General features: G+C 31.7%; 2 protein-coding genes across 6 annotated transcripts in view; one reads left to right on the top strand and one right to left on the bottom strand.

The window, feature by feature from the left end:
• LOC143045647 (peroxiredoxin-like 2A) overlaps positions 1 to 22,181 on the bottom strand; it is a 29,835-nt gene extending 7,654 nt beyond the window's left edge. The window contains exon 1 of one of the 5 annotated variants that reach the window (XM_076218282.1): positions 22,043 to 22,181. In XM_076218282.1, the coding sequence (XP_076074397.1) occupies positions 22,043 to 22,059 (17 nt within the window). In that variant the 5' untranslated portion in view covers positions 22,060 to 22,181. Of the gene's footprint in view, positions 1 to 4,917; positions 5,051 to 15,264; positions 15,354 to 15,430; positions 15,588 to 16,190; positions 16,243 to 22,042 lie in introns of those variants that run through there. The other 4 variants (XM_076218286.1, XM_076218283.1, XM_076218285.1 and 1 more) reach the window with 4 other exon arrangements.
• On the top strand, positions 5,072 to 10,275 carry LOC143045646 (galactokinase-like). Its single transcript, XM_076218281.1, has 7 exons — positions 5,072 to 5,311; positions 6,424 to 6,610; positions 7,098 to 7,362; positions 7,983 to 8,164; positions 8,390 to 8,540; positions 9,283 to 9,445; positions 9,910 to 10,275. The coding sequence occupies exons 1-7, from the start codon at positions 5,150 to 5,152 to the stop codon at positions 9,979 to 9,981; spliced, it is 1,182 nt and encodes a 393-aa protein (XP_076074396.1). The 5' UTR covers positions 5,072 to 5,149; the 3' UTR covers positions 9,982 to 10,275.
• Positions 22,182 to 23,645: the final 1,464 nt, after the last annotated feature.

The raw sequence follows: 23,645 nt of genomic DNA, 5'->3' as shown, positions 1-23,645 counted from the left end.
ACCTCAACTCCCAAAATCAATACCAACCTTCCTTTTGTGGTCATAAACCTTGTGTTTAAATTTCATTGATTTCTATTTACTTAAACTTAAGTTATTGTGCGAAAACCAAGAATAATGCTTATTTGGGCCCTTTTTTGGCCCCTAATTCCTAAACTGTTAGAACCAAAACTCCCAAAATCAATCCCAACCTTCCTTTTGTGGTCATAAACCTTGTGTCAAAATTTCATAGATTTCTATTTACTTAAACTTTAATTATTGTGCAAAAACCAATAATAATGATTATTTGGGCCCTTTTTTGGCCCCTAATTCCTAAACTGTTAGAACCAAAACTCCCAAAATCAATCCCAACCTTCCTTTTGTGGTCATAAACCTTGTGTTAAAATTTCATAGATTTCTATACACTTTTACTAAAGTTAGAGTGCGAAAACTAAAAGTATTCAGACGACGACGATGATGACGACGACGACGACGATGACGACACAGACGACGACGCCAACGTGATAGCAATATACGACAAAAAATTTAAATTTTTGCGGTTCATATAAAAATGTGGTGCACACTGTTAAATAACCCGCTACGCCCGTTATTCAGTGTGCACCACATTTTTTATGTTATTTCTTCGTAGACAGAAAAATTATTACAGTCATTCCTTAATTAAATTATTTTGTACATCAAAGTTTCAATAGTTTGCATAAAATGAGGCAGGCATTACCTGTAAATGGGGACGAAGTCTGTATGAATTATTTTTTTGTTACTTAAATATTTGTTAAAAAAAAGAAACAGAAATACTGTCACGTTTCCGATTTTGGTTCTGTTTTTAGGGATTTTAGTTGTGACGTTATTTAAGTTATGAAATCATATGCAATGTAAACAAAGAAACACTATCATCAGGTAATTATATCAAGGAATTATTACAGTGCTTATCCAGTGACCTTTGGGGTATCACAATAGCAATGACCAAAACAGTTTACCAAATTGCAGTTAGATTTCTTCTCCAACTAACCGATCAACTGGTAAATTATTTTAGCAGATTGCTCAAGTGAAATGTTGTTAGTATGAAGTGAGTGCTGTACAATCAAAAGTAATACTTACCATCCAGATCCAGTTAGTTGATATCTTTGTCATTTGTTTCAAACACAAAAATGACTTACTATAATATGAGTCACTGAATAAGAAGGTCTAATTTTGACATGGAAACTTCTATCATAAATAGATTTTATAAATAAATAGTTGAAAACATTGTTTTGTAAGTCTATAATTAATAGCTCTGTTTTCCAACAACAAGTTTGTGCATTATTGTAATTTGGATTTTTTTTTCTAAAGCAATTACTTATCTGCTACCATTAAAGGGAAATAATTTACATTACTGAAAATAAGCAAAATGTTGTCACAATTTTTGTCTGACAAATTTATATCAACTTTCCTCATTTAATTTGTTTGTAACATTACTTTTATGATTATTAAACTTTTATCTTCTGTTTTGAAAAGAAACAATGAAATTTATTTTTAAGATGATTAAAATTTTGAAAAAAATTGTAGGCAAAATCAGAAGCCAGGTATCATTGATTAATTTTTTAGTGTACAACAACTCAATAAAAATTATTTCCCTTTAATGCCAGCAGATCAGTAATTTGTATAGAAAATATTATACGAATCATAATTACACAATAACTTTGTCTTAGAAGACAAAGCTATAAAATATACATCTACAAAACAATGGTTTGAACTATTTATTTATAAAATCTATTTATGATAGAAGTTTCCATGTCAAAATTAGACCTTCTTATTCAGTGACTCATACTATAGTAAGTCATTTTTGTGTTTGAAACAAATGACAAAGATATCAACTAACTGGATCTGGATGGTAAGTATTACTTTTGATTGTACAGCACTCACTTCATACTAACAACATTTCACTTGAGCAATCTGCTAAAACATTTTACCAGTTGATCAGTTAGTTGGAGAAGAAATCTAACTGCAATTTGGTAAACTGTTTTGGCCATTGCTATTGTGATACCCCAAAGGTCACTGGATAAGCACTGTAAAAAAAATAAATTGGTATTGCGTTTCTTCCTATTTTATACTAGACTGATAAATATATATTTTACTCAATGTTTCATACAAACGAGACCGGAAAAAGGAAGTACATTGTAGATTTCTGCGCAGATGCGGGAATTTTTTATTTATTTTTATACTGTTATTGGGGACTTCGTCCCCATATAAGCCAGCAGGTAATTTGTCCTAATACAACAAATGTACATATATCATTAAAGTTTTTCGTAAGCAAGATAAGGTGTATCTTAAAATCCTTAATTGCATGCAATTTCAAAAGTCATGGCTGACATGTATAAAACCACATAAATTAATATTTCCAATCATATTACTAATTTAATGAAGGTCAAGAAGAAAAATCCATCTGTTTGGGACAAATCTTAACTTACTAAGTAGTTGTATGCCTACGGGCATATAAACCACAACATCTTCTGTGAGTAAGAGAAGGAAGTTTGAGTATTTCAAATCTTTCTTCAAAGCACAATTTCTTAGATCAATAGCATTAATTTAGTCTGTTCACATCTGTACTTTTTCCAAAGAAACTACTGTATATCTTAATTTCAATTGCACGTTCCAGACAGACAGTCATGTACAACTAGCAATCATTCCATACACCAAATATAGTTGACCTATTCCTTATAGTACTCAAAAACAGACCAAACCACAAAAAAAATTAACATTGACCAGGAACATATATATTGATAGATATATACTGTTCCAAGCATTGACCAATGAACCATAAAAATGAGGTCAAGGTCAGATGATAACTGCCAGACAGACATGTACACCAAACAATAATTCTTTACTCCAAATATTGTTGACCTGGTTCTTTTAGTACTTGAAAAACAGACCTAAACACAAAAAACTTTACATTAACCAATGAACCATGAAAATGAGGTTGAGGTCAGACAGACAGACAGACAGACAATTTTTGCATTACATGTAATAGTAATTTAATGCATTACTTTATCAAAAAGTTGCATAATTTCAAGCATTACATTGCATTACATGTAATTGTAATTCAATGCATTACTTTTATAGCAAAAAGTTGTGTAATTTCATGCATTACATTGCATTACTATTTTCAAATACTATATATCTTTAAGTTAACAGATCGTTGGAGATTTAACAAAAACATAAATTAAAGATTTCTTGATTAACTAGGAAAATAATCATTTGAATATTAAAATTTTCTATTTTCTATTTACCATGCCTGGTCCAAATGAAACTTAAAAATGACCAAGGCCGTAGCTACCCTTGAGGCAAGTGAGGCAATTGCCTCACTAAAATTTTGACACTGATTATTTTTTTAATACATATATATCAATATAATAGTCATTTGTTGTTCTGTCTCAACCTTAATTTCTATATAACTTGTCATCATTCCTTTTAAACTATTCTTCCTGGATATAACTCAGCATCTCAACGGGTGATGTTTCTCGATAACTTTAACCTAGTAATGATAATCATCATGGATCTCTAGTTAAAAACAGGCTCTTGCAGAAAAGGAAAAGCGACACTGAAGGTAAAGAAGGAATAATTCTAGTAAACTAGTTTTTTTGTGAACAGAGTCTGAGTATTGTATATAACTTCATTAGAACAATCCAAAAACGATAAGCAGACTGACAAATCAAGTACTGGTATTTGGAAGGGGGCAGTTCTGTCTGCGTATTCATTTCTCTGTTTAACCAACTCTTGACAAATCAAGTCATCGCAAGGGGGCAGTCCTGTCTGCGTATTCATTTCACGCACTTTTATCTTTCTCTTTCAAAGTGACAGATAAAAAAAATATAAAAAATATGAAACATGCATGGATTAGTTTCTATCCATGTTTCATGTGTTTCTTTAACCTTAAAAAAAATGAAAGAATATCCCATATTCCAATTTGATATTATTGAGGAATGGTAGAACCTTAAACACTGGATTTTGTCTTTACTTATTCAGGACTACTGAATTTCGTTTCTTTATATTCGGGGTTTCGAAATCGGACACCCCATACCCCTAACCCCGAAATTTATAGATTCTGGAACTAAAATACCACCAACTATTTCCAGAAATAATTTGAAATTATGGACCTACATGTAAACGTCAAAAACTCCATTCCAATTCCCCTGTACCCATATCATATATACTCTATAGATAGATTTATATACATTTATCTTATCTCATTCTATCCCTAGTTTGTCTACTCTTTGTCAGCATAAAAGCGAGTTTAATATTTTGTAACTGCAACTGTATGATGGTGCTTACAAGGAAAGCTTAATTTCCTTTTGCAAACAAAACTGTTACTACCGATCCTGCTACCAAATTGCTGATGGAGAAGGAATTGGAAGAAAACATTGATCATTGTGTTGATGATAATGTGCTTCCTTTAGAAACATAGACTGCCCTGAAATGACTGAAAACTTGGAAAAGAGCATGCATGAGTGGCGAGAGATTGTGCGGGCTTGCCATGTTCATCGCGATAAGGATATCAGCAGACCAAATTATGATTCTGAAACGAGTTGACTGAACCGGCCATAGAAAAATTTGGCAAACTCTACTGAATCGATGTTTGTTCTATGTTCTGGCAGCAGACTCAAATCAGTGATATTTGGATGATTATCTTACATATAAATTTAAATAAAGTTGTTAAGAATTTGGTGTTAGTAAAAGTCTTAAAATATAAAAAAAAATATATATAAAAAGTGTCCAAATTCAAAACATTATCAAACTCTCTAAAAATGCCTAGAATGCAGGATTTTGCACCATTTGCTTCGCTCGGCTCAAATATTTTGCCTCACTAAAATAAGATACCTAGCTTCGGCCTTGATGACAAGTCATCCTGAATAACAGAGAGATATCAACTGTAAATTAATTGCATACCTGACCCTTGATCTTGATCTGGTAAAGACACACCTCCCATAGACATTATTATACCGCTTGAAATATAAATAGTCTCTCTGACCTAATTATTCCTAAACCTGGGGCGGTTATCAACTGGGGAAAGACATGAAATTTAAACCGGATTTTAGGTTAGTGTTCAGGTTTTACTGTACTGTCAAGGATCTTTATACATAGTACTCTGAACGGGTAGTTTAGTTAGATTGACATTACCATGGCAGAGATTATACCCGAAATAAGTGATGTATTGAAAGAAGCAACAAATTCTTTTCAACAGAAATTTGGGTACAAACCAGAAAAAGCTGCATACGGTCCGGGAAGAGTGAATTTGATCGGAGAACACACGGATTACAATGATGGATTTGTTTTCCCGATGGCAAGTACAATAACTCAGTTATATCAGCTATAAACTTGTAATTATAATGTATTTAGGTAAATAGTTAAAAGTTGTTTACAGAGTTTCATTGAAAAAATAGTACTATTTTTTAAACGCCAGATTACATAACTTGTGACAACTTGTACTTTTTCCATTGACAGTTTTGACTGGAGATTATGTTTAAAAGTTTGTGCTTTCAAGTTGGGTCTTGGCTGCAGAAAGATTAACGGATAGAAATGAAGACAATGAATTATTATTGATCATGTGAATTTACACGTTTCAAAGAAACATCATTCAAGGTTAATGCTGACGAAATTATGGGAAAGCTTTCACTTGATTGGTTACAATACACACACCTACTTTTTACAGTAAAACATTGCTGACAGAGCTGTTCTGGTCCTTCAACCAGGAAAAATAACTATTATTATTTAAAAATAAACATGTAACCAATGGGACATGACTGTGATCATGACTTCTTGCCACAGGCACTTGTCTCAGATCCCCCCCCCCCAATATACCTTAATATAACACAAGGTACTTAACCACAGGCAATTGTCTCATAATTTTTTTTCCTCTATACCTTACTATCACAGGGACCTGTCTCAGATTTTTTTTCTTATATACCTTAATATATATAGGATTTTTAAAAATTTAAAAAAAAAAAAAAAAAAAATAAATTGTGAGACAAGTGCCTGTGCTTACTATAAGTCCTATAACACAAGGTACTTAACGTCCATGATCCTTTAGTTGGGGACATTTCTGCTCATACATGTATACAGAAAGATGCCTATTCTGTAAAACCCTCGTTTATGGTTTGTTTTTGCTATTTCTTGTTTGAGAAAGAAAATAATTTGACACTATTTGAAAGCTCAATTTAAAAAAGAATCAATCTTGATTATCTTATTTTATATGAATTTTATTTTGTGACATTTAATCACATCAATCTTGCCAATATTGTGCCAAACGATTGTACGTCGTCCCAGACAGTATTGTATATATATATGATTGTACAACCCCCTGCAGTATTGTAAAGTATGATTTTTTAAACCTAGAAGTATCATAACTTATGATTGTACTTAGTAACAGTTTAACAAGAGCTAGTCATTTTACAGGCATTACCTCTGGTTACATTGTTGGTTGGGAAGAAGACAGATTCTGGGATATGTAGAGTTTTAACATTAGCAAGCATTGGAAAGGACAACTATGTGGAGTTCCCTATTCCGTCAAACAAAAATAGTTTATCACCTGGAGAACCAATGTGGGCAAATTATGTCAAAGGAGTTGTAGCTAACTATAAAGGTGGGTTTTACGAATTCACCGCAATACAGAGACACTTACTTGTTGTTGACATAATGTATTGTAAAGTCACATGTTTTATTAGGTCTTTGTATACATAATGTCTTTAGTCAGAATAGTAAACCAAGTGAGTCAAACTTTATACACATCTTTTATATCAATTACATAACAAGGGAAGTACTACCACTAATCCCAAACAGTGGGTATATTAAAAAATGGTGTATTTCATTACAACTTTTAGATTTCAATGTATTTAATGATAAATTTTATAGGAAACTGTTTACCCTCTTTTAAATTAACATGATAAAGAATTGAATGTATTTTAGTAATTTCAATGCATATATAATTCAAGCTTTTATTTGTTGAGCACTTATAGATATTATATGTTATATATTTTATCACACTTTTTATGTGCTATATATGCTTCAGTGACTTGACTTATTAAAAATACTTCAGTTTGAATATTTTATTTTTCATGTATGTGTTGTAGGACCAATGTGTTCATTTGATGCTGTTGTTGTTTCGACTGTTCCTTTGGGAGGTGGTGTATCTAGTTCAGCATCCTTAGAAGTTGGTACTTATACGTTTCTTGATGAACTAAATGATCTGATATTAGATACAACTGTGCCAAAGACACAGAAAGCATTAGCTTGTCAAAAAGCTGAACATGAGTTTGCAGGGATGCCTTGTGGTATAATGGACCAGTTTATATCAATGTTGGCTAAGAAGGATCATGCTCTTCTGATAGACTGCAGGTAAGCCAAAGGAAGGAAAATTATATGGTACTGAATCTGTTAAACAACATTTCTTTGTTATAGACCAAGGAAAACAATCAAAACAATATGATAAACATATCATTATTCAAATATCAGCCACTCCACCCAATGTTAGTTAATTTTTTTTGCTTATTCAGTGCATTGAGTTTGTGAAAACTAGTTGTTATCTTATGTACATTTATTATTCAAAAGAGATGTGGAGTACTATGCACCAATTAGACAGTAGCACAATTAACTCCATAAAACTGTCAAAAAGTAACTGAGAATTAAACAGTCTTCAAAGATAGAAAGTGTATAAACCATTGTGACACAACCCTGCCATATTTTTCTTAAAAGTATTTGTTCACTTTTTGAAAAATTAGATAACTTTGCTCTGGTAGCAGTAATAGTCATAAATTTAAAAGGCTATCAGGCATGTTAGGTACTACAACATTAAGTATTAATTATTTGAAATCTAGAGATGAAAAAGGTCTCACAATTGTGGCAGATTACACAACTTCCTTATTAGAGATGAACAAACTTTGATATTTGTTTTCCATTTACTCTGAAGAAAAATATTCATTATTTAACATTATCATTTTATTAAATTTGCTCTGTAGGTCATTAGAAAGCAAACTTGTTCCAATGAAAGACTCCAGTGTTGTTGTTTTGGTCACAAATTCCAATGTGAAACATCAGTTGACAGGAACAGAATACCCAACTCGCAGAAGACAGTGTGAAATGTCTGCTAAGACCATGGGAAAGAAAAGCCTTAGGGATGCAACAGAAAAAGATTTGGAAGGTAAATGCCTTAGATATTCCTTTAACAATGCAATTCATTTTTTTTAATATTGTGCTTTGATGATCTTTTAATAAATATTTTTGAAACAATTCATCATGGTAATTAGTTTTGATCATTATTTTCTGATTTGATAGTAAAAAGTCTCAGCTGTATGCAGTTTATCTAAATTCATACATTTACTAAACTATGGCAAACCTAATTCTATTATCTTTTTATATTTAATAGAAAACAAAGACAAATTAGATGAAGAGACATTTAAACGTGTACGACATGTGATAGGAGAAATTTCACGTACAGAAGAAGCAGCAAATGCACTTGAAAGTGGAGATTATAAAAAGTTTGGACAACTTATGGTTGCAAGTCATAATTCTCTACGGTAAGCCTTTTTTTAAAAGAATCATACACTAAGATCTGTTTAAAACTGAAGAATCATCCGGTAACATCAATAGTCTTGATTATGTCATGATTTAAACAACAGTTTGTACTAGCAGAGGTATTTAGTTATAGTGGTATCTATTCATCTAATCTGTTCTTCTGGCAATAAATAGGTTCATTTGACACAATCAAGTGGTTCAATGGAGTAAATTCAGTAAGAGCCATATTATTAAGTTCAATGTTTCAAGGTAAATAATGTTTCAAGTTGATGATAAAACGTGAAAAAAGAACAATCTTTGTCAACGTTTAATTTCAAAACACAGGTTTTTACATCCCAAATAGACAGAAAATACAGATTTCTAAAAAATTTGACAAAAGTGTCAGTAAATTAATTCAAGGCCGTGGAAACATAGAGTACAGGCCTTGAAAAGATAAATATTCAAGTCAGATATGTAAATGTTATAACAAACATTATGTTAAAGATAACTTTTGTTGACACATGCAGGTTTTGATTTCTGTCCAAGAAATTATTGTAAATTTACCTTCACATTATTTTTCTAATCGTAAAAGTCCTGATAATGAATTGCTTGTGAAAGTTGGTTTACAGTTTACCAATTAACCATTTCCTCTTTGGCATATCTGTATTCATTCAATACAATCATCAGTATTTTTTCTGAGGAGTTGTGGTTTGATTTAAGTGAAAAGTAATTGGAATGGAAGGATAACATTTGTATCTATTACAGAGATGATTATGAAGTGTCCTGTACTGAATTAGATGAGTTAGTAGAGGCAGCATTAGAAGTAGATGGTGTATATGGTTCCAGAATGACAGGAGGGGGATTTGGTGGTTGTACAGTTACACTAGTCAAGCAATCAGCTGTCAATAATGCTATTGAAAATATACAGGTAAAAAAAAATATCTAAAAATAAATTAAAAGATATGAATATAAGCATAACGCTACATAACTTTTATTGATATAATGCAGCAAAACTAAATTAAAAGGTGGTTAAGTTTCATCATGTCTTGTATTGTCACTGTGGAAAAGGACAAAACTTTATAAATAAGCAGTTTAATTCTATTAATTCATTGATTATTGTCAGCATTTATTATTTAGATTTTGAAATGACCAACCAAAATAAGAGATTAGTTATTGCGATCACAGGAAAGGCTTCATACAGATACAGCTACATGTATCAGATATCATAATGGAAGATCTTACTATTGTGATATTCAACCAGTTTCATTATTCCCATTAATAAAATTTGTAATGACTTCTAAACTCACAGCAGTTGAATCATACATGGATGTTTATCTTTTTTAATGATTTTTAAATTCATGCTTGTTAAATCCTTGATTTTTTTTCTTTCAGAAAAAGTATAGTGCTAAAGCTACATTTTTTGTATGTCCACCATCAGGAGGAGCCAAACCAGTCCCTGTTTAACAAAAGTACCTCATAGGACTGTGAAATGGACTTATTGTTATTATCTTAAAGGGACTTAATCTCCTTATTGTTATAAATGGGTAATTTAATTAATTGGTAATTAACTTGTTGTTGTTATATTAACTTGCTGACAGTGTGGCAGCTAGCTGTTGAATCTCAAGTGTTTTAGAGAATACTGCTTTCATACATTGTTAAGTCTTTGAATCTCTGGAATCTCATTTATAGAAATATAGCAATATTGTGTTTGTTATATATGAACTTGGGTTTAATAAAGAACTTTATATGGTTTTATAAGCCTGTTTTTATGATTGTAATTTTTTAATAAAAAAATCAAATTTCTTTAAACATTTAAACTACTAGTAGTTGCAATAGAAGAGATAGAAAATATTCATCACATGATAAAGAAAGGTAATAGAAAAGAAAGCAAATAAATCTTAAAAATAAAGATAAACATCCATAGAATATAGGTCATTAAAACAATTGTCACACAGAAGGTACCATGAAAGATCATAAAAAAATATAAAAAATAGGTCACCAGGAAAATTACAGGAGATGCTAAACAAGTGTAACAATTACGTAGTGAAAACATAAGATCAAGTTGAAAATTCAAGACATTGTGAGTGCATTTGTTTCTAACCAGAAATTTTGTCATCGATGACTATCGTTTAGTAAACGTTAAGCTGCTAGAAACAAATACATTGTTTAATAAACTTTATCAACCCCGCGTAGTCAGACAGAAATAGATTACACTCACGCACTGTAAACAAACAGGTAAAAGTGCGGGATATAAATAACCAGGACTTTGCGAAAACAACACGTGCTCGTAATTTTTTAAACGACAGATGCAGAAACAAATATATCATTTATACGTCTCAACGATAAACGATCAACGACTACGCGACTATTTTGCGCGTACATCGTTTATGTGAACGATGTCAACGTTGACCAAAAAATGTAAGAAACAAATGGATTAAACGACTACGCGCATAATCGTTTACATCGTTTAGGTTAGAAACAAATGCGCTCTGTATAAAATATCATGTAGGAGATACCAACACATAATCAACAATATGAAAACCATGTAATTAAAACAATACAATGATACACAAACAGAAGACAATGTAATTAAAACAATACAATTCTACACAAACATGGAATAATAAGGAATTTGAAAAAAACCCTCAGAATTACAGACTAACACATAAACATGTCACGAAGAAAAAACCAGCACATTATTAAACACAAATGACATACATACATGATCTATAAGGAACAAGATACCAAAACATGGTCAAACATTGATGAAGAAGAAGATACAAAAGATGGAAACACAAATGTAGAAGATATCAACACATCGTCATAACAAAAATTTAGAAGATACTAACACATGATGGAAACAAAAATGCAGAAGATATTAACACATTGTCAAAACAAATATATAGAAGATATCAACACATGATGGAAACAAAGATATAGAAGATATCGAAGATACCAACACATCATCAAAACATAGATATAGAAGATACAAACACATGGTCAAAACAAAGATGTAGAAAGTACAAACAAATGGTCAAACCATAAGTGTAGAAGATACAAACAAATGGTCAAAACAAAGATGTAGAAAATACAAACAAATGGTCAAAACATAAGGGAGCTACCATTTGATTTTTATGGGGGGGGGGGGGGCCTAGGATGAAATTTGAAAAAAATAGGCAGGACAGGAGTTTTGATTAAAAAAAAAGGCAGGATGAGACACTTGCAAAAAAAAAAAAGTCAGGACGACAATTTAGGTAAAAAAAAGTCAGGATAAACTAAAAAAAAAAAAAAGGCAGGACCGAACAGAGTGAAAAATAAAAAGGCAGGACAGAGATTACAGCTAAAAAAAAATGCAGGACAAAATTTTTCATCCTAGCCCCCCCCCCCCCCCATAAAAATCAAATGGTAGCTCCCTAAGTGTAGAAGATACCAACAAATGGTCAAAACATAAGTGTAGAAGAGATACCAACAATCACAGTGTTAAAAGTTAAAACATAGGTGTAGAAGATACCAACAATCACATTGTTAAAAGTTAAAACATAGGTGTAGAAGATACCAACACATGGTCAAAACATAGGTGTAGAAGATATCAACACACAGTTAAAACAAAGATGTAGAATATCCCAACACATGATTAAAACATAGATGTAAAAGACACCAACACATGACCAAAACAAAGATTTAGAAGAAATTAACACATGGTCAAACCAAAGATGTAGAAGATACCGAATACATGGTAAAAACATAGGTCTAGAAGATACTCACACATGATGGAAACCAACATGTAGAAGATATCATCACATGGTCAAAACAAAAATGTAGAAAATACCAACACATGGTAAAAAAAAAGATGTAGAAGATCCCAACACATGGTCAAAACAAAGATGTAGAAGATCCCAACACATGGTAAAAACAAAGATAGAGAAGATATCAACACATGGTCACAACAAAGATGTATAAGAAACAAACACATAGCCAAAACAAAGATTTAGAAGATACCAACACACACATGGTAAAAACAAAGTTGAAGAAGATACTAACACATGATCAAAACAAAGATGAAAAAGATACAAACACATGGCCAAAACATAGATGTAGAAGATATCAACACATGTTCAAAACAAAGATTTAGAAAATACCAACACACACATGGTCAAAACAAAGTTGTAGAAGATACAAACACATGGTCAAAACATAGATGTAGAGGATACCAACACATGCCATGATGGTCAAAACATAGATGTAGAAGAAATCAACACATGGTCAAAACAAAGATTTAGAAAATACCAACAAGGATTAAAAAAATAACGATCATCAAAGACATCAAATGTCTTGCAGAGAACTAAACACATAGTAAAATGGAGACAACAAAGGCAGTGCAGAATGTGTTGAAATTATAAGAATCGAGACAAGTAGGTATGTTGATTTAGAAAGCGCACTACACGTGATTATTTCTAAAACAAAATAAACGTACACTTGAGTTTATTATAGTTAGTTTTAGTGAAAATTTATTGAATTTATCTATATTTACGTTGATTTTGATTAGCAGGGACATGCATATTGTTAGAACATATCAAAAGAAGAAAAGGGGCAATATTTGATGGATTCCGTTATAGGGATGGCACAACATAAAAGGGATAAGAAATACCAGTTCAATTAATAACTCGTTTGTTCATTTTCCTTTTTGAGTTATCCCGCTTTTTTCGGGAATCAAAAATATTGTATACAATTTGCTCAAGAGGAAACAAGGGTGTTGTTACAAAACCTTTGGAAAAACATAAGATTAACTTTTTAAACACGGACAAAATTCAAGAAACATACTCAATGTATTTTATATTTTGAAGTTATTAGGCCGACTAATACCAAATTGTAAATACACTATATATCTATAAAGAATGGTAAATGTAAGAACCAGCAATATAACGAAAATGCAAGTTCAATGACTGTCATGTACAGTTGTTACATAAAAAGTTGTTTGTAAACTGAATAGAGGTACGGATACACTAACTTGATGATGAATACAGAATTGTACACGATTGAATTTGCCATTTACACGGATGGTGGAATACCATGGTTCAGTAAGTCAATAGTAACCAAACGTGTATCTGAAAGGTATTCTGATTGAATCGGACCAAAATGAACTTTATTGAATTGATGTGTCAAAAAGAAATGTTCTTTGAATGATTTTATAATAAGATATATAATTCAGCAAATCGGATTTATCATTTCAGAATTCTGAAGAGTAGAATGAACAACCGTAAAAGAGAAAACGTGTGATTGTATTTTCTAAAAAATGTGTCAAATATAAAATATCATAAGATACACATATCCATAGTTATTTGATATACATATTCCTTAACTATATAATCAAATCCAAAGTAATTCAATCAGTCAGGGGCATTACTTAAACAAGTATTTTTTTTAGTTACTTATATAGGTAATTTTTGTTTTAAAAAATTATAAAATTACATTTCAATAGAAGCGAGTATTTTATATCATAAAATGAAGAATTTATTAGATCTAGGAGGAGTATAGAGATAAATGGTTACTTTAAAAATAATGACAAAAATATTACTTGAATAAGTTATTTTATACATCTTTGAAAGAATTAGTAATACGACATATTTAAGGAACATATGTAATTGTTTTGGGTTACAAATTATAAATAACATCAAGTCTTAATTAATTCAAAGTTTCTATCTATTTATATCTGTCTACCTTCAAGATTTTTGAAGAAAATGATATTTTTTAAATAGTCCCTAGAGACAGATCTTTGACCCAAAAGCGTCAGAAAGGCAATTAGTGTTTCAGAAAGATTAGATTTTATATTTCACGGGAAAAATAACCAGATGACCATGAAAATTTGCTAAAGCTATTAAACCCTGTATAGTTGGATACCTATAAAAATAATATTTAGAAAAGCTACTTATATAAGTAATATTTAAAATAGCCTCGTTTTCAACATTACTTATATAGGTAATTTTAAATGTTACTTGTTTAAGTAATGCCCCTGACTGTCAATAGTAAAAAATCTGCGAAAATTAAATTTTTGATAACATTTATCGAGGGCGTATGTGACGATTAGTGAAGAGTGCAACATTTAGTAGAATGTGGACTCATTCCACGTTCCCATTCTCTAGTTCGCTGCTATTCTATTTATTCTTGAAAATATAAAGATGAGTTAATCAGATGTTTCAAAGTTACCTTCTCATTAATGGACACAAATGTTCTTAGACAATAAATGTGTTCGTCTTTTTTATTATTAAGAACCTTTGAACCTTATGGCAACATAAAATTGAGAATGGAAATGGGGAATATGCCAAAGAGACAACAACCCGACCATAGAAAAAAACAACAGCAGAAGGTCACCAACAGGTCTTCAATGTAGCGAGAAATTCCCGCACCCGGAGGCGTCCTTCAGCTGGCCCCTGGTATTTCTAACTTGAAATTTTGTAGATTTTAAAAAAATGTATGAAAGCCTGATATTCTTTCAATAGAAATGGATATTTAAGTTCCCTATGATATCACATGTAACTTTGCACTGAGTTGATGAGCTTATGCACTAACTCAACATTAAGAGATGTGTGACACAGTGCAGTGTAGTAATAAATGCATTATCAAAAAAATAATGACAGATACATTTAATTTTCGTCTAAGATGTGCTAGGGGATCTATAACTAAGGATAACAACGGGATTCTTTCTTTTTTACATTTAAACAACCATCCCCGCAATAAACATTCTCTTACCGTTTATGGTGTCACAAAAAGACATCGAGTCATCAAACCACACACATTAAGGTTATCAGTACACATGTACTTCAACACGTTATACACGTAAATGACAGACTGAAAGGTTCAAAGTCTATATGTAAACATGAGGGTCAACATAATTCAAATACATATTTTTACTTACCATAATTGCTGTAATAATCGTTTTCAGCTAATAAAATCTCAAGCGAATTAAACAAATGGCGCTGCAAATATTTTTGTCGTTATAATTTTAGTTGTCTTCCTCTCTTATTTCACATTGACCTTCTTATCAATTGATAAAGATATAAAGATCATAATGGCCTGTCGTATACCTGATATAAGTGAATTATTGCAGACAGCTAAGGAAAGGTTTAAGTTGAAATTCGGAAGCCTACAAAATAAAGCTTCATGTGCACCAGGGAGGGTAAACCTAATAGGGGAGCATACAGATTATAACGAGGGATATGTTCAGCCAATGGTTATTACTTTATATTAGAATACGCACATAGTACAGTACATATTTTTCTGGGGTTTCAGATTTTTTCATTTTAAATTTAAAATATACTAAAGTGTCAGAATTTGTCTATACTTTACATTGACGGTTAAAAAAGAACAATGAGAGCGACTTCAAGTGAGGAAGAAATTAAGATGTCAAAGGGGGAGAGGGTAAAAAAAAAACACAAGTGGAAGAAGTTCGACTGTGGTCTGCGGGGAAACTGATGTGCTTCAAAATTGTCAGCAATTCTTAATGAGTTAGAGATACGAATATGCCTATGAATCCTAAATTAACCTTTGTATACATTGTTTAAGGCACTTCAAATGGTGACGATAGCTGTTGGGAAGGCGACTGATAGTGGTCTATGCAGGGTTTTAACTTTAGCAGATGTTGGGGAGAACAATTACGTAGAATTTCCTGTACCTACTGAAGAAAATCCCCTAGTTCCTGGTCAGCTACATTGGGCGAATTATGTCACCGGTGTGATATCATATTACTTTTGTAATCATTAAACAAAGATAATAGATTGATACTTTATAAATAACACAAAAACGAGAGGATGACAGAGCAGAAATGTTATCCCGAGAAAACATGATCCACCGAGGCGAAGGTCGACAATATTTTATCGGAGTAATAAGTTCTTGGAGTAATACTAGTTTACCCTCCTCGAATATTTGTTATTTTGATATATTTAACTGAATGAACTTTCCAAAAACAATTATACAATAATGTAAAGCTTTTATCATGCATATTCAAATGTATATCCATGGAATTACAAATACTTTGAACAAAAGCCAATCCTCATCACAGCATTCTTTCTTCAGTACTTATTTTATCTGATCAATGTAATGACAATGAGGGAATGATTGTTTTATCATTTTTCTCAAAAACTGTTAATCTTATTTTAATTTGTAAATTGTATCTTCATACAGGGCCGATTGTTTCATTTGATGCAGTAATAATTTCATCAGTACCTTTTGGCGGAGGGGTTTCCAGTTCTGCTTGTTACAAGTGGCTACATACACTTTGCTTGACGAACTGAACAATGTGAAGGATGATAAAGTGTCAAGAGTAGAAAAAGCACAGAGGTGTATGGAGGCAGAGCATGAGTTTATTGGTCTCATGGATGGCACCACTGACAGCGAAACAGGACCATGCCCTTTTACTTGATTGTAGGTAATATTACACATGTAAATAAAGTTCGCCAGTTATTTTGCTTTTGATATGCAATCAACAGTTAGTAGCAATATTTCAAATAAAATCGACAGAAAAGTTGCCGGTTAGTTGGCTGTCAAATTCGTGTTAACCTATTGACTCAACTTCTCATATTTGATATACAACATACTAAAACGTATGTCCAAAATATGACTGTCTAAAATTCAACCAATTTACAGCTCGATAAAATGTAATCATTGTTTCGTTTTTATTTTAGTTTAGACACCATCAAATAACTAACGAATCCCTCCCGTAGACTGCCGACAGTCATATAAGCGATATAAATATAAATATAAATAGATAGCGAACTCGTGCAATTGGATTTTTCTAGGTGTGTTTCATTTCATATTTTAGGTTTACATATATGTTAATTTTCGTTTTTTACCTGTTTAAAAATGAGTTTTTTTGTGGATCGAATTGGTCATTCAAATGGTTTACCCTTGTTTCACTTTCAATGTTGACATTATTTTCCTTTTAATGACTGAACACGCATAAGACATGTGTAATCCATTGCTAGGTAACTGGATTAATTGAAAGTCACACGAATTCGGATTCAATGAGTTCGTATTATTCATTTGCAATTGAATAATTCATCAACGATGTTTCTTATCTTATTTTAACAAAATTGAACCACACTGGCTGTTAAAAACAAATTACTATGATTGAAAAAAATGAATTTTATTTTATTTTTATTTATACATATTTAGTATATATAGCTAGTGCCTCTGTTATAAAAGCATGATTCTCAACTAAAGACAAGTTTATGATTCTCTAAGAGACTTCCATTTAATTATTGGATATTTTAATCTCTTCTTGCAGTACAGTCAATGACAAGCAGTATTTAAAAAAAAACTATATGTAAATATCTTCTGTAGTACTATGAAACCATAAAGTTAATTTCATAATTCCTTGGTTGTTTTATTGATAAATTCTAACGTGTCTCATGAGCTGATACGTACTGAATATCCAAAACGAACAAGACAATGTAATGAAGCAACAACACTCCTTGGTGTCAACAGTTTGAAAACACATGAAGGTACTAACTATAATTAAGAAAGCGCGTGCATATATTATAACACATTCATCAATCATCGAATGATATCAAAGGATGATGATGTAAATTATGTATTTGGCTTAATTTAAAGGGTCTCATATTTTAATTCTTTATTGTATCATTATATTTGTGGAAGTTTTAGCCTGTTTAAGATAAATCCAGTTTTTAAATTATTATCATCCTTTCAAAAAGAACCAAAGATGATCTATGATTTAGGTTATACGCCAATGATACAACAACCAAGTGACAAAAAGCCCAAAGGACAACATACAGGTGTAAACTAGTATATAAACAAACTACGCAACTAGTCTTAAAATTTGTGAGGAATTTTAACATAGAGTGTCAAAGATCTGCTATCAACAAACTACTAATCTCATATTTTACTAATACAAATGATAATATTACTCGCATGCTTCCTGACTAATGAGTGTGTAAGAATGTCATAAACTCATAAACTGTTATTTCACAAAGTTATCTGAAAATAGGGTATTTTTGCATTAAAACATACTCACCCCTTCTCGCCCTATGGCAAATCAGTTTTTTCCCTTATAATTTTCATAGTACATGGCTACGATTCATTATAAAATGTTATACATGAATAACTTTTGAATGTAAATTAATTATGAAAGTGAAATTTGTAAAATAACTACACGAATAATGTGTACAATCTACAATCTCCTGAGGCAATTGAGATAGGAAAAGGTTTTATGAATAAAAATAAAAAAGAATACATTTATAAAAAAAAAAATAATATTGTAAGCGTCACGAAACAGATTAGATGATGTAAAAACTAAAAACATCAAACTGTTATGGAAATATATCAAATCCCGGATAATGACAACATTGAAATGTCCCCACTAAAGAACAAAGGCAAACTCAAAAAAAAAGAAAAGGCAGAAATACTAATTAAACAATTTAAATCAGTATTTATTATGGACAAATCCACAACCATACCAGAAATAACAAATTATTTTGAGGACAACATACCTAACCTCACTATAACTGAAAATGGACTCGAAAAACTGCTAACAGTCTTAAGACGTAAACCCACAAAAGCTTGAGAACCAGATGGAATCCCTAACAGAATCTTCAAAGAATGCGCAAGTCAAATAGCACCAGGACTTACAGTGATATTTCAAAAATCTGTAAACTCTAGAACGGTACAACAGTACTGGCTAAACGCAAACATATCTTGCATATTAAAAAAAGCAATAAACATGATACACACAACTACAGACCTGTTTCACTAACAGCAGTTCCATTTAAAATATTTGTACACATTATATGCAGGCACATAATGACACATCACGAAAGGCAGAAAGTTTTAACACACTTACCATGGCTTCAGATATGACCACTCATGCAAAACCCAATTACTAGCCACAATAAACGACTTCATGAAAGAATTGATGCCGGTCTACAAAGTGATATTGTCATCTTAGGTTTCTCCAAAGTGTCCGACACAATACGCCATAAGAAACTACTTTCAAACTACTTTGAAAATGGAATAGGTGGACCGTTAACAGCTGAATAAATATGTTCTTGACAAACAGAAAAATGAAAGAAGTATGAGAACAATCTAAAGACGTGAAGTTGACTCTGATGTATCACAAGGTAAAGTCCTAGGACCGCTATTCTTCTTTGTCATATAAATGACCTCCCAGGCTCAGTCAGATCTTCAGATGATAAAGAAAGACCATGACATCCCCAAAGAAGATCATTAGAAGTAAGGGCAAACAATTGTGGAATGGGGTTCAAAAATTCTAAAGTCTAAACAGACATATAAGTACCCATAAATATGTTCTTGACAAACAGAAAAATGAAAGAAGTATGAGAACAATCTAAAGACGTGAAGTTGACTCTGATGTATCACAAGGTAAAGTCCTAGGACCGCTATTCTTCCTTTGTCATATAAATGACCTCCCAGGCTCAGTCAGATCTTCAGATGATAAAGAAAGACCATGACATCCCCAAAGAAGATCATTAGAAGTAAGGGCAAACAATTGTGGAATGGGGTTCAAAAATTCTAAAGTCTAAACAGACATATAAGTACCCATATTTCCAACGTAGCGAAGAAGGCAAACTCAACACTAGCCTGCCGGAGAAGGAATTTGAGATATTGCCCTCAAGAAAAAATTAAAACAGCATATATTTCACTAGTCAGGTCAATAATGAAATATGGAGCATTATTATGGGACCCTAACACATCTACGAACACCAACAAGCTTGAAAGAATACAGCGAAAAGCTGCCAAATTTATGGGAGTAAACTATAATTCAAGAGAAGCTGTTTGCGTCTCAAACAAGTTCGCCAACCTGGAACTACACACAAGACCTTCTACAAACAAGACGCTCAACTTATAAGCTTATATTTCTGCACAAGGTGGTTTAAAGGCTACACAACCAGACGAATATTTAAATATAGCATGTTCAAAAAGAACAATTACTACAAAAAAATGTGACAATTATGAAACAATAAATATGGCAAAAAAACAAGTCAAGAACAACAAAAAGTGTTTTGAGAATCTAGCGAGCAAAACACCACATTATTCTCACTATTTTGCGTAGAACAGTGATCGATATATAATGAAATATAGAACAATACTATGGGACTACCAACACATCTACGAACACCAACAAATTTGAAAGAATACAGCGACAAGCTGCGATATTTATGAGAGGAGACTATAATGCCTGAGAAGACGTTTGTGTCTCAAACAAGCTCACCAAACTGGAACTACACACAATACCTACAAACAAGACGCTCAAGTTAGAAGCATATATTTCTTCACAAGGTGGTTAAAGAACTCGTTCCTGATATAGAACCAGACGAATATTTAAATATAGCACGCTCAAAATTATTACTACCAAAAAATGTGACAATTATGAAACTTTATTATATTATTAGGAATAAATATTGTGGAAAAACAAGTCAAGAACAACAAAAAGATTTGAGATTCTAACGAGCAAATCACCACAATATTCTCACTCATTTTTCGTAAAAACAGTGATCGAGTGAATTCACCTTGAAGTAACTGTAATGCGCATCGATCGTTGAGAGCTTCAAAACTGACCACACTCACCCGCAAAAATCGACGGTGCTTTCTCTGCCGTTGTATTAAAGCCAGTATTTGTATCCACAAAATATCCATATATACATATACATGTACTTATAGATTATCGTTGCACATATCAACGAGAGTGAGAAAATCTAATAGTTGAGATGACCAATGGTAATCTGTTTATCGCTATTTTACCTGTTTTACCTATGACGACGTTGTCAATTTCATGTTAATTTCATTGACAGCGCCACGTACCCCCTTAGTTTCTAGCGATGATTTTTATCGCTATTTTACGAAATTTGCCTTTAAGCTTGCTGGCTGATACCGTACCGGCTCAAGCGAGAAAATCAATCTCGTTGAGATTATCAACGATAATCTATTACTCCGCTGAGAAAGGAAATTTTCAGTCATCAAGATGAAAGGAAAATTTCGTAATATAGCGTTAAAGATACTAACAGATATAATGAAACATATATGGAACAAAACAAAAATTAGTATACCAGACCTTGGAGTCGGTATTGTTTTTTTTTTGCAAAGTAAACAATAGCTGTTGATAATAGTTATATTTATGTATGTTCTAATAGTTATATTTATGTATGTTCTAATAGTTATATTTATGTATGTTCTAATAGTTATATTTATGTATGTTCTAATAGTTATATTTACGTATGTTCTAATAGTTATATTTATGTATGTTAAAATAGTTATATTTATATATGTTCTCTATATAAGTACTAGTACGAAATTGTAGATAAATTACAAATAAAGCATTCGTATTTGGTATATAGAGCAAAGGAACTTTTTTGAAGTAAGAAAAATCCTGTATATTCATCAATAAAATGATGTTGAGTGAGTTTTATGATTATGAAAAAAATACAAAAGCTAATTTATTTAACATGGTGTGCTTTTAAAATGATGAAATGTAAAATATATAAGAATTAAATATTACCGGAAGCAGACATACATCCATTTTTTAACAAATTGTCCCTTTTTGTCCTCACAAAATTACCTCAGTTCTACTAGTATTTCATTCCATCCATTGATTTAACACAATGCCCATTAAATATGATATACACTCCTTTTGTTCAATTCATATTAAGGTTTGCATATTACAACAATGGGACAGGATTATGATGTAATATTTGTTTAAGTAGTGAATATGTTCTAAATTGGTCTTACAATAACTTGCCACATGACCTAGTATGGTCTGACATATACTTAAAATCATACATGTAACATGACCTAGTATGGTCTAAAAAAGAAACGAAAGATACCAGAGGGACAGTCAAACTCATAGATTGAAAATAAACTGACAACGACATGGCTAAAAATACAAAGACAAACAGGCAAATAATAGTACAGAAGACAAAACATAGAAAACTAAAGACTAAGCAACACGAACCCCACCAAAAACTGGAGGGGAGGGGTGATCCTAGGTTCTCCGGAAGGGTTAGCAGATCCTGCTCCACATGTGACACCTGTCGTGTTGCTTATATTATTTCAAATCTAACATACACTTAAATCATACATGTAACATGACCTAGTATGGTCAAACATATACTTAAATCATACATTTACATGTTACATGACCTAGTATTGTCTTACATATACTTAAATCATACAGGTTATTTTAGTTCTCTTACCTTTGGTTGTTGTTAAATATTCTTTTGTTGACACGCGGTGAACGCTCTTGAAGGAGAATGACTATTATATTTGTTTCTGACTATTCAAAATAACCTAAAGCCTAAAAAAATGTGCCGCATACTGAATAACCCGCGTACACATTTTTGAGGTTATTTCGAATAGACAGAAAAAATTATGGTCAATTCTTATAATTCAATTCCAAATTCCTTTCATAATGGATAAAAAAATCAGTTATAACGTCACGGTTACATGCCAAAATTAAGTCTATGAGATGATTAACAAAAACATTTCAGTCAATTAGAAGACAGGTTACGTCCAAATTAAATTATGAACAAATTGAAAAATGTTATGTTTTCTTTTTTACCTTATAGACAGAAAGGACCTGTTGGACAATGCAAAAAAAAAAAAAACTTGAAATCAACGTTTTGAAAATAAGATTTTGGAGATGCATTTATATGTTATATGAAAACAACAGTCAAACGATACCAAGGAGACATTGCAAACTCATTAGTGGACGAAAAAACTATCAATCCGTAGGCATAAAACGACGAAAAGACAAACAAGGAAACTTACGTACTGAGCAACATGAACCCCAACGAAAACAAGGGCGATACCAGCTCTAATTAAAGGATGGAGATTTTGAAAACTCAAAAGTTGATGAAAAACTAAAAACGACGAAAAGACAAACAAGAAAATCTAGATTTTGAGCAAAACGAACCCAACCAAAAAAACAAGGTCGATACCAGCTAGGTGCTCTTAAATGATATGTAAATTCTGTTCCACTAGCTAGTGACAGTTGTAAATGATGAATCTCATTCGATGATTTCACAATCACGGGCAGGAGGAGGGGATTGTGATTGCGACAATGGGAACATATTCGAGTTCATCTGTGACACAGATATTCAAAA

This window comes from Mytilus galloprovincialis, chromosome 9, assembly GCF_965363235.1.
Source record: "Mytilus galloprovincialis chromosome 9, xbMytGall1.hap1.1, whole genome shotgun sequence".
Lineage (NCBI taxonomy): Eukaryota > Metazoa > Mollusca > Bivalvia > Mytilida > Mytilidae > Mytilus > Mytilus galloprovincialis.
The sequence above is the reverse complement of the archived record's forward strand: the minus strand, read 5'-3'. Positions and strand labels throughout refer to the sequence as shown.

What these genes read in the sequence shown, in the direction of transcription:
- LOC143045646 (XM_076218281.1), top strand. Translation starts at nt 5,150, where the DNA reads ATGGCAGAGATTATACCCGAAATAAGTGATGTATTGAAAGAAGCAACA. An exon ending in AACAGAAAAAGATTTGGAAG is followed by an intron (nt 8,165 to 8,389) that starts GTAAATGCCTTA and finishes TATATTTAATAG; the next exon opens with AAAACAAAGACAAATTAGAT. An exon ending in ATGCTATTGAAAATATACAG is followed by an intron (nt 9,446 to 9,909) that starts GTAAAAAAAAAT and finishes TTTTTCTTTCAG; the next exon opens with AAAAAGTATAGTGCTAAAGC.